This window comes from Apium graveolens, chromosome 9 (genome assembly GCF_009905375.1).
Source record: "Apium graveolens cultivar Ventura chromosome 9, ASM990537v1, whole genome shotgun sequence".
In the NCBI taxonomy this organism is placed as follows: domain Eukaryota; kingdom Viridiplantae; phylum Streptophyta; class Magnoliopsida; order Apiales; family Apiaceae; genus Apium; species Apium graveolens.
Genome location: NC_133655.1, coordinates 284,759,210 through 284,771,421, shown reverse-complemented (window position 1 = coordinate 284,771,421; position 12,212 = coordinate 284,759,210). Strand labels below are relative to the sequence as shown.

Genomic DNA, 12,212 nt, shown 5'->3' with positions numbered 1-12,212 from the left:
AGATGGGATAATATATACATATTTTACAGGACATTAAAATTGAAAACACCAGAAGGTGGATCAAATAATTTAAAAAAGACTTTTTGTGGCATCATATGGATGTTCAGGTATAAACTAAATTTTATATAATAAATTTTTTTGCTGGTTTATTGCTTATTTTTAATAATTCTTGTTGGTTTATGTGCAGTGTACTCAGCAAAAAGGAGGTACAGAGTGTGTTTTTTTTGTTATGAAGTACATGCATGAAATAGTTACGCTTTCTAATAAAAATCCTGACATGAATTGGAAAGTGGTAAGAGAGATAACTAAAATATTGTCTTACAAATGTTGAACTCTTGATTTATCTAAATATCTTATTTTTCTTTTGCAAGGGTCTCGGTTCAAGAACTTACACCAAAAAGGAACTCAATGAGATTCGAGATCTTTGGGCAAATTTTTTTACTGTAGAATGTCTTTAATCAGGTATTCACAAAAACTTTTAACAGGCTATATTGTTTTTTGTTATAGACTGTTTGTAAGTGGTTTTATGTTGTTTAAATTAAATAAACAGATGGATTAAAATAATTTATTATTTCTACCAAATGTAACCATTTTCAATTGCTAAGTTTAACATTTTTTTGCATATTTGTTATGTTGTAGGGATTTTCCATGAATCATGCTATAGAGCCACGAAACGGGTTTTGAAGATGGGGGGAGTATTAGAAGAAGAAGAAGAAGAAGAAGAAGAAGAAGAAGAAGAAGAAGAACAACAACAACAACAACAACAATAATAGAATTTTATTAGATTTAGAACATGAAAACCAAGTACTAGACTGTTAATGTACTTCTTCCAATTGCAATTTATTAGTTTTGTCAATTAATGTATTTCCAAGTTTAAACAAGATACATAAATCCAATTGCAATTTATTAGTTTTGTCAATTAATGTATTTTCAAGTTTAAACAAGATACATAAAAACAAATCTTTTAAATTTTTAATCAAATTTTGGATGAGTTTGTATTATGATTTTTTTGGTGGTGTTTGTTAATATTGTTTATAAGCAGGTTAATCAGTTCAACCAAACAGGGCAGAAAAATCATTTTTTGTCAAAGGGCTTTAGGCTTCGGTTTTTGTCAATAACCGACACTACAAATTTACACAATATGCAACGGCATTTCCCTAACCGATGCTATAAAATAACACCATATGCGGCGGCATTTTTGAGGACCGACGCTACAAAGCTATATTTTATGCCACGGATTTTCAAAATGCCGACGCTATAAAACATAATTTTGGCGTCGGTTTAGTGTACTAAGGCGTCAATTGTCAGCCGACACCAATTTACTATTAGCATCGCCCTATTAACCGACGCTACAGGACTATACATATAACGTCCCCTACATAGACTACGCCCAATAACCGTCGCCTTAGAGCTATTTTGACCGACACTAAAAGCCCATTTTGTACTAGTGTATATCAAGTTATCAACTAAATTTTAATAATTATATTTAGTTTGCTTAAATTTAATTTAGTCCAGAGTAACAAATTTGAATAATATAGAACTCGATATGAATTAAAATTAAATTGATAGAAGAAGTTGAATTTAATATAAATTATAATGATATAGAGTTTGATATAAAATAGAATTGAAATTGGTAAAATAATAGAGAAAGTTGACTAAAATATCAATTAGAATTAGAATTGATCGACCCAATAATTAAAATTTGAATAATTAAATAAGGGTAATTAAGTAATTTCAGTAGGTACCGACCGACCGACTATCAAATTTTTAATGTTTCGTCTATTATAATATAGTATAGATTGTACTTAAATTTTATTTTTCTCTAATTTCGGAAAAACAATTTATTACAATAATACAAACGACCATCTTGCGAAATCTGATTTGAAAAATAAAAACTCTCAACTTTTTTTGGTGGCTAAATAAGCTTATATAGCTTCGAACGACAAATGATAAATAATCTGAAATAATAAGTAATAAATTTTTAACTTGCCGCTCAACTCTCAACATTCTTAATCAACCTAGAAATCACACCATTTTGCTAATCAGGCAATTCTTATTCGTTTTCTTACACCACTATTCCTCGTGCAGTCATGTTTTTATTGGGTTAAATATTAAAATGGTCATTCAACTAAACGCGGTATATCAGTTTAATCATCAAAGTTAACGGGGTATCATTTGAATCACTAAAGCCATAATAAATATCATACATATATCTAAAAATATATGCTCGATAATTAAAATTTATTTTATGGAGTTCTATATATTTTTCTTGAATCCTATTACAAACAAATGAAAATGTATGAATTCTAGTATTTTCTATAATATAATAAGATTTTTTAAAATTTATCTACTATTTATTTTTAATTTTGTAGTCATTTGCTTTATTTAAATAAAAATAATTAGTAGATAAATTTTTAAAAATTTCAAAAAATCATCTAAAATACTATGAATTCATAACTTTTCATTTAGTTGTAATAAGATTTTAAAAAAATGTTTAGAACTCCATAAAATAAATTTTAATTCTCGAGCACATATTTTGAGGTATATGTTCGATATTTATTATTACTTTAGTGATCCAAATGATACCTCGTTAAGTTTGATGATTAAACTGATACATGACCTTCAATTGAGTAATCACTTTGATATTTAACCGTGTTTTTATTTGACTTCACTGTAAGGTTTTATACACAAAACACATATTATTTTCGTCTCAGTTTATCTGTTTTTTAAGATCAAATTAAACAATTTTAACCGTAGATTAAAACTCATTATTTCATTATTTTGAAAATATAAATTTTTTTATATTAAATTAGATTACATGACATTTTAGTGATTATAATTTTTATTAAATATTTTCAATTAGATATTAAATAATTTTTTTATTGAAGTTAAATCAATTTGATCGCAGAAAATCAAACACGACAAATAAATCGGGATATACAATACTCCCTCCGTCCCTCCCATTTGGGTTGGGCGCGTTGTTTAAGAAAAATGATAAAGTAGTGGAGAAAAGTTGAAAAAATGAGTAAAGTAGTGGGACCGATTAATATTATATGTATAAAGTGGATATAATCGAGGAAAGTAGTGGATGTAGTTATTTTAAAAATTATAAAAACTTTACTATTTTTGGAAAATTTTGAAATGTTAACAATTGGAAGGTACGTACAAAAAAGGAAAGTGTAAACAAATGGGTTAAATATCAAAGTGGTCACTTAACTGAACGCCATATATCAGTTTAATCATCAAAGGTAACGGGGTATCATTTGAATCTACCTCAAAATATGTGCTCGAGAATTAAAATTTATTTTATGGAGTTCTATATATTTTTCTTGAATCCTATTACAACCAAATGAAAATGTATGAATTATAGTATTTTCTATAATATAATAAGATTTTTTAAAATTTATCTACTATTTATTTTTAATTTTGTTGTCATTTGCTTTATTTAAATAAAAATAATTAGTAGATAATTTTTTAAAAATCTCAAAAAATCATCTAAAATACTATGTATTCATAACTTTTCATTTGGTTGTAATAAGATTTGAAAAAAATGTTTAGAACTCCATAAAATAAATTTTAATTCTCGAGCACATATTTTGAGGTATATGTTTGATATTTATTATTACTTTAGTGATCCAAATGATACTCCGTTAAGTTTGATGATTAAATTGATATATAACATTCAGTTAAGTGACCACTTTGATATTTAACCCATAAACAAATGGGAGGGACATTGATATTTAACCCGTAAACAGATGGGAGGGACAGATGGAGATGGACTAGGTGGGAGTGAGTGCCCCACTTTCCCAAATCAAAACCCCTCAAGACTCTTTGAACCTTAAAACAGAAACCCTACTGAACTAAAAATGGGAAAAACAGGAAGAGGTGGCAGAAGAAATCACAAGCTCAACAGACCATCTTCTTCATCTTCTTCAGCTACTCATTCAACACAACCCTTTACAAAAACTCTGCCTGAAAATTTAATCTGTGAGATTCTTTTTCGAGTTCCAGTAAAGTCTCTTATTCGCTTCAGGTGTGTTTCGAAATCTTGGCTTCTTCGTACTCGTGACCCAAGATTTATATCTATGCATCTTAAGCACAACACTTTAAGTAATAACAAGAAACTTATTTGTAACACTTATGTTTATGATTTTAAGTTCAAGAATTGTTGGAAAGTTATTGCGTTTATTCGTGTTCGTGACCCGATTATTCCTGTTCTTGAAATTGATTTGGATGTTAAAGTTAAAGATGATTTTACGGGTACGATTAATTTTGCTGATTTTTCTAAGGATATGGTGATGGTGGGTTCGATTAATGGGGTTATTTGTTTGTCGAGTCATTTGAGGGAAGTGAAGGGGAGGTTTGTTGCGTTGTGGAACCCGGGTATTAATATGTGGAAACTGATTAGGCTTCCTGGACCGGAGTTTTTGTTTGAGAGTGATAGGGAGGGATTTGTGGGGTATGTTTCGAGTATTGGGTTGGGTTTTGTTGCGGAGGAGGAGGATTTTAGGATTGTACGAATTGTGCCTGTACATCGTGGTCCAGAGTCTCGGGAATGCTGGTCTAGGGTTGAGGTTTACTCTGTTAATAGTGATTCTTGGACATATGTTGACAATGAAGATTGTATTCCCTTCTGGCCTAATCTACCGAATTCAAATTTTATACTTGAGGGAGTTCCGTATTTTGTAGGAGTTGATCTGCTACCGGAAGATTTGGGGACATATAACCCTTATCTGCATGAAGTTTTGGCTGCATTTGATCCTTTGACCAGGGCTTATAAGAAGATCTCTTATCCAATGCATGTCAAGAATAAGACGACTTGTGTGCATCCTCTGAACTGGAAGGATTCTGTTGCTGCTCTTGTTCAATCCCCTGGCAAGTATCCGAACCACTTGGTAGATATGTATGTGCTGGATAAGAACAATGATAATTGGACGAAGGTATATACTATTGAGCACGCTTTTGAAGGATTGCGAATTCTTCAGTGTTTGACCACGGGTGAGATTGTGCTTGAGACTTGGAAGGGTAACAACATAGCTAAACGGACTCCTTACTTCTGTTACCCTGAAACTCGTGATCATGCGTATTACAATGGCTGGTTTGACTATTTGGATCCACTTTGGGGTGAGTCTTACATTCACATAGAAAGTTTAGTTTGTGTTAAGGGGATGGAAACTACTGGGAAGGAAAAAAGCAAGAAAAACAGATCTAGTAGGAAGAACTGGTATGTGCATTATTGAACTTTTACTTCGTTTTGATTTTGTACCGTGCCTTGTGATTTTTTGTCATGAATTCTGAATGTACTCAACATGCTGATAGTTTTTGAAGTAGAGAATAATAACGAGAATTAAGTATTATTTGTCTAATGTATTGAGACAACCTAATACCACTACTTTTAAGTTGCACAATGAGACCAAAACCAAATGTAGCCTTAATGAAGCAGTTTGTCCTTTAGGATGGTAGGTTGTACATAGGTTATGAAGGATGTAATTTTAGACCTTGGTGCTGTGGGCTTGAATTTTTTACGGATTCGCCAATCCAACTAGGAGATACATGCTCCTTAAATCCTACGACAAAGATGGAACTAAAGTTTTGAAAATGTCAGTTTCTTCTACATATGCAAAGCAGTAGCACATGGATAGTTACTAGTAAGCATAAGATTGTTGAGGAGTCGAACCTTGGTGCTTACTAGTACGGTAATTGTTGATTTTTAGTCTGCTTAATAAGTTGTATGTTGTTCTGGTAGTGTCAAAATTGACTTCCATGATTTAATAAATTAAGAAATAAAAAATTGAATACCAAGAGGTCATAAAATTTGTTAGAAGCTTATTTCTTTGGAGAAAAATTATGAGTTCCAATATATGTTCTGCTTGCACTTTATTATGCATACTGATGCTACTGCAAAAATATCTCTCGACTTCGTTTTATAAAACTGCTTTGTTGGAATGACTCGGTTTTCTATTGCTTGTAAAATTTTCAATTTGAAAATGTTGCTTGTAACATATCTAGCACGGTTACAAATTGGTATGATTTGCTATAATACACAAACAGATACATAAATATATAGATACATGTTAAAACGTCTGGTCAACGCGAGTAACTCCTCGTGTAGTTTTATCTCTGACAGTTACATTTTCTGTGTCAAGGTCCATAGTCTGTTAACGTTTGACTTCTTGTTCTGCTGTGTATTGTATTTCTTCTCTGTACAAGGGTAATGGCTATTTACTTGCAGGACTGTATCGCTCTCAAAAGATTTTGGGTCAGGGTTGCATCTGAACTAATCTGCTGCCGGATCAATGGGGCACTACTCCCGAATGAAGTCATTGGAGGACATGTGGAAGGATTAGTCATATTACATAACTAGAAGCAGGTTTTAATGGGATCAAGAACAACAAAGGAAGTAGTTACACTGCAGCTGTAGTACAAGTTAAAGCAACTTGCATTTTTTAGCAAAACCGCTCGTTTTGATTTCTAAAGTTGCATATGAAGCTTTAAGTAGATCTAAATTGAGTTCTGAAGTCCAAATAAGAATGATTTCATTTGCGGTGTACCTGAAGTGAAATCATTCTTGTTTGGACTACTTAAAGCTTCATATGCAACTTTAGAAATCAAAACGAGTGACTTTGCTAAAAAATGTTGAGTTGCTTTAACTTGTTCTACAGCTGCAATGTAGCTCCTTCCTTTGTTATTCTTGATCCCCTTAAAACTTGCATCTAGTTATGTAATATGTTTGTTAAGAATTTTAATTAGTAGTGTGTGATATATTATCTAGTTATCTACATATACATTGAATTGTTCTTGTTCCAATGTCTGATTGAATATATACCAGCTATCTTTGATCTATGTTGGCATTCAGCTTCCTAGCCTTTTGTATCTAGGGCTCTGATTGAGTAAAGCTTTTTCTTGCTGGAGCTTAATTTCGATAAGGAATGGTCGAACACGAGCTTAGTTCAAGCTTCAAATTATGTTCGAGTATCAGTTCACCAAGGTACAGGTGTACAGATCATGAGTCCCTCTCGAATCGGCTCTCTTGGTTTGGAATCAAAAAGAACATGAGATAATTAACTTCTGCTGCTGTCAGACATCTTATTTCCATGCAAAGTTTTCAAGAACGAATCAAGTTTACAACCTAAGCTCATTTTAAAAATCTATTGTACTACTACTTACTAGAGTATCATATATACTGCATTACGTGGTGCCTTCTGTCAAAGATTCATCGAAGTATGGGTTTTCATAAGCATCATTTTGGGAACTGTTGGGGAGAAGATGAAGTAAACAACAAATAATTCTTTGGTTAAAAAAAAAGAACATGTCACAAATAAATTTGGAATCATCACAAGTATACTGTTCAAGAAAATTGACAATAATCAAGTCGGCACATAATCCACTGACTTGCATCTGGTGTGGTTTGACACTTCGGTCAGTGAACACTTAGATTCAGACTTTAACTGAATGAAGACTAAAACCAGTTAACTTTCAGACAAAACAGCTTAACCATAAACTATACATCAGTTATAGATAAGAATCCCCATTATATCATACAAAAATTGAACCTAGTCTCAACATTACATTCAATTCACTTGGTATTTCTGGAAGTCTACTGCTTTAGAAATTCTTGTCCATCTGCATAACCTTTTTCTTGTTCATGTAGTTGGTTAGGCTTGGTAGCGAACACCACTGCACTTGAAGAAATGCGGTGATTTGGGTAAGGAAAAAAAAAACTTCGAACACACAACTATACTGGTGATATAATTTACAGACTCCTACCACAGGACTAGTTCACACCATACCCAGAAAAACAGCATACCAATCATATGATTTAAACACCGACTCCCAGGCATCTAGTACTTTAAACTTTGAACTATGAGGTCCAGGTTTGAATTATTGTTCAATGTAAATACACCTAACCGGCCCAAATACCTAATGGTGATCAGCTAGAAGCCTGCCTCCTCTGGAAGGCCTCAGCTATGTACTTCGTCAGTTATGTTGGCCTGGGGTTTAAGTATGCGGCACAATCTAGACAAACCAATTTTCTCCTGAAAGAAAGAGATAGTTGTACGTGTAAGAGTTGAAAACTTAATTACTTGCTTATCCTGTAGTAAAAAGAGAATTCACAGAGGAACTTCTGATAATTGTGGCAAACTTGCCATAACACTTGCCTCAACGTTATTGTGGTCATATCTAACTGAGAATGTACACCTGCACCCCCTTATATCATGCAACTTCCTCTTGATATCTATAATATGAGCATCATAATATTTTGCCAGATCTCTTCTCTCCTAACAAACCATAAAAAAGAGCCCAAATCAAATAATAGCTACTTTAGGATGGCATTAATTTTGAACAGTCCAGATAAAGTACAAGTCAATATTTGAGCTACCTGAAAGCATAACACTAGGTCACCAACTTTTAAGGTATGGCACTCTGAATGCTCTAAACCAAGAGAGCGTTCACGAACACATTCTTTTACATTCACCCACTCATCTTCATCTGATCCAAAGCCAATAAATCTTACAAGAGCTTCCTGAAACAGATGACAGATGAATAAACCGAAAGACTACATGTCATATAATCATACAAAATTACAATTCTTCCGAACTTATGTATTATTCCGTATCAAATAGAAATATTGATAAGCTGGTCTAAAGGGTTTCTTGAACCCACTTAAGTCTCAACCTAAGAAATTTACAAGGGGGCAAACGGGATGCAGCTAACAGAAGCAGCAAAACAGGTTCCAACCAGCATTCTTCTCCAGAAATATGCATATCGCACGGAAATATAGAATTTAAGAGACACCCAACTATGCAATCATAAAGGATCCACAATGTGACTCGGTTACTTACCATTTCTCCAGAAATACTGTTACTTCTGCAATCCTTGAATTCATCGACATCATACCTGTAAAACTCAAACATAACATTACATGTGTAGGTCAACTAGATCATCAATTACAGGGAGAGAAAAAAGAGAACTCCAGACATATAGCATCAGAAAACGAAGACTATGGAGCAACAAGACATGCATATGCATAAACAACATAATTACATAAATTACAATTAGGAGTACATTTGTCAAACATAGGCTAAAAGGCCCTAAACTGACAGCGAGCATGCGGTCTTTAAAAAGATTATGTTGATGTCATCAGTACTATTAATAAATAATAAAACTTAGCTTTTCCGATTAAGACAGTCTATATGCTAAATTAACTTTGATAACAGTAGCTAGATGTGTTTTTTTAGTAAAAGTAGCTAGATAATTTATATAACTACAATACAACAATTTGTATTATTACTTAATGTATGCTTACCATGCACCATCTTTTAAAGACTTAGCTTCAAATTCCAACTTCGATGAATTTGAGTCTTTTTCTCCTGCAGTAGAAACAAGTTTTATCACAAGATGTCAATACATCAGTCATCCAAGAAAAATAGAAAATCTCATACTAATTCTTTTTAAGATTATATATAGGCCACTTTCCAAATGATATCATCTCAAACTTCTGGTATCACATTCTATTTCTATCAGACCTCTTATGTTCAGATTAAAAGCTAATTATACTTTCAGGCTCCAGCAAGACGCACCTTAGCTATCGAGCTAAAGCTCTACAGCCTCATTGGTAGTGTGCCTTAAAAACTATCTCATCTTGATTTCATGATATTTAAGAACAATGATGCAATATTGCACTTCGGACATGTTGCTTTGGCCCTAGGACTATTATACTCACCAATGTTCCCTTCTCATGCAATACAGGAATATTTAATTTTTGTAACAAATTGAGCACCATGCCATGTTAGACATGTTTCTCTAGTCCTATAGTTTCCCTTAAAATCTTCCACATTGTTACACAATAGAATAACCAAAAATCTTGGCATAGAATTTTGCACCCTGACACAAAAATTCACTGTGCACTACATTTGATTCACTGTGCACTACATTTGTATCAATTACTAGTCCTGTCGTGATCAGAAAATTCTTTGACATGCTATTACATGTCTTAACACGTGCTGTTACATCATCATATTGGTCGAGATAAGGTTAAGCTCTTCGAAGAAATATTTTGGTCCATTTTTGCACTATAAATCATTTCAAGCTCTAAGCACTTGGTAAATGTAAGAAAAACACGATGAAGAAGGACCATAAATGTAAACTCAAAAATGGAACATGAATCGTGAAAATCCGGAGAATAAGACCACTGAGGGTCATTTATATACAATATGAGATTGAATAAGTTTGTATGAAAAACTGCTTATGACTGCCCTTCATTTTTCAAGAGGAAAAGAAACTAAAAATCATCCAATAAGAGGATGGTCTGCTGAACTACAATATCAAACCACATAACAGACCAACACTTATCCCATGTAACAACTATAGCATCAAAGGTACCTTACCTTCCGATGTCGGGGTGCTTTCATTTGGTTTGTCCACCGGCAAGATGTCTAATGACTTGTTGGAGCCACCGACTGAATTTTCTTTGGGTGGCGAGGCAACCTGGGGATTCAGGAACCAATTTTGCACCTAAAATAAAACCCACATAACATAAGTTAAGAATCAATGGAAAAACACTAGTACAAAGCAAAATGATGACAGACACTCTTAGAGAACCTCAGTCCACTTCAATGCAGGTTTCCCAGCTCGACCCTTTGAGGAGCTTCCGAATTATAAATAACAACATAAACAAATTATTAAGTTAACACTCAACCTCGAGAATACAACGAAAAAAATCATAAAAACATTTCATGTAATGTATATGCAAATTGTATGCAAGATTTCTCACTTAAAACTCCTAGTAAGTTTTTTACAAAACGCAATATCCATCGTCTCTTCTCCGGATTCCTTAAGCAACTTCTCCATTCTCTCGATCTGTTTTAATTCAATCGAGAGCAATAAAACAGTGTTATAACTTAAAACCCAAAACAAATTATCAATTAAATACTCATTTATCTGTATAAAAAAACACAAATCGAACACGAAAAAATCAGCATCAATTCCATAATAAACAAAAAAATTAGGAGCTGATATACAAACTAGCACAACACACACACATCACACATTAGGACTATGATAGGGAAATTAAGATTAAAAGATATAATTAATTAATGTTTTCCATATACGAAAACAGCTGAAATTCAGTTCTAATCGGAGAGAGAGAGAGGGAGGGAGAGCGAGAGAGGGAGAGGGAGAGAGAAAGAGAGAGGGATGAGAGAGGGGGGGAGAGAGAGAGGGAGGGAGAGGGAGAGGGAGAGGGAGAGAGAAAGAGAGAGGGATGAGAGAGAGAGAGAGACAGAGAGGGGGAGGGAGGGAGAGGGAGACAGAGAGGGAGAGAGGGAGAGAGAGAGAGAGAGAGAGAGAGAGAGAGAGAGAGAGACCTCAGATTTAGTGAAGCCAGAGAAGACCTGACGATGGCGGTGCCGGAGACGATCCATTTTACGAGAAAGCCCTCACTCACTGATCTGTTCTAAAATTTGATGAAATTGAGAAACAGGGCCAGTAGTGGACGACTGGACGTAAAACGTAGATATTATATTTCATTTGTGTGTAGCTTCAAATACGCCCTTTTACTTCTATTTTAGAGTTTTTTTCAAAACTTATGATTTTTTATCGATTTTTCTATTATCTAATATGTGCACGCAATAAATATAAAAATTTATAGATTTATTGCATGTTTATTGGTTCATTTTTTATAATAGTGGTGAACCACCTTACATTTACAAATTAAAATAATTTAAAATTATAAATTTCAGCTCTTATTATGTGTTCATGGACAAATGTATCTACAACGCATATTAATCGATGGTAGAAGGGTAAAATAATTAATGGATTCCAAATTTGAATATAAAAATTTACAGTGGAGTTGTAAAATTCAAATCGTACTTATATAAACGCTTAAATAGTGCAAAGTTATTCAACCCGTTACATTTTAGTTTGTACGATTTATGAATGGAAAGTGTCATGGTAAAATTTTATTCGAGTAAAGTCGAGTTGAATTAAGTTTAATTAATTTTAAGAATGAATCGAACTAAGTCAATCTTTATAATAAAAAAAAATAATGTTTAAATTCGACTTGATAATAAAAAAATTCAATACAACTTGATAGTGATTTTTATAATAAAATTTAATTATTAAATTTATGCGTCTTCCAGTTTCATACATATAAACTTATATAGCTTAAATTCAAATTAGATATAAATGATGTCGAAACAAGGCTCAAATTT

The 12,212-nt window shown here is 32.9% G+C and overlaps 2 protein-coding genes across 3 annotated transcripts; one reads left to right on the top strand and one right to left on the bottom strand.

The window, feature by feature from the left end:
• Window positions 1-3,795: 3,795 nt before the first annotated feature.
• On the top strand, window positions 3,796-7,149 carry LOC141687351 (putative F-box/kelch-repeat protein At3g17540). The gene is made up of 2 exons (XM_074492593.1): window positions 3,796-5,224; window positions 6,233-7,149. Exons 1-2 carry the CDS (start codon window positions 3,867-3,869, stop codon window positions 6,279-6,281), a joined length of 1,407 nt encoding a protein of 468 aa, XP_074348694.1. The 5' UTR covers window positions 3,796-3,866; the 3' UTR covers window positions 6,282-7,149.
• Window positions 7,150-7,310: 161 nt separating this feature from the next.
• LOC141684641 (protein SAWADEE HOMEODOMAIN HOMOLOG 1-like) lies at window positions 7,311-11,516 on the bottom strand. Of its 2 annotated transcripts, XM_074489713.1 has the most exons (10): window positions 11,367-11,516; window positions 10,775-10,860; window positions 10,603-10,648; window positions 10,389-10,515; window positions 9,308-9,371; window positions 8,844-8,898; window positions 8,381-8,524; window positions 8,160-8,279; window positions 7,921-8,036; window positions 7,311-7,677 (listed from the first exon to the last, which is right to left on the bottom strand). In XM_074489713.1, exons 1-9 carry the CDS (start codon window positions 11,421-11,423, stop codon window positions 7,962-7,964), a joined length of 774 nt encoding a protein of 257 aa, XP_074345814.1. In that variant the 5' UTR covers window positions 11,424-11,516; the 3' UTR covers window positions 7,311-7,677; window positions 7,921-7,961. The 2 variants fall into 2 exon arrangements, with proteins under 2 accessions (XP_074345814.1, XP_074345813.1); XM_074489712.1 differs by having other exon boundaries at window positions 7,311-8,036.
• Between the last annotated feature and the right edge of the window lie 696 nt (window positions 11,517-12,212).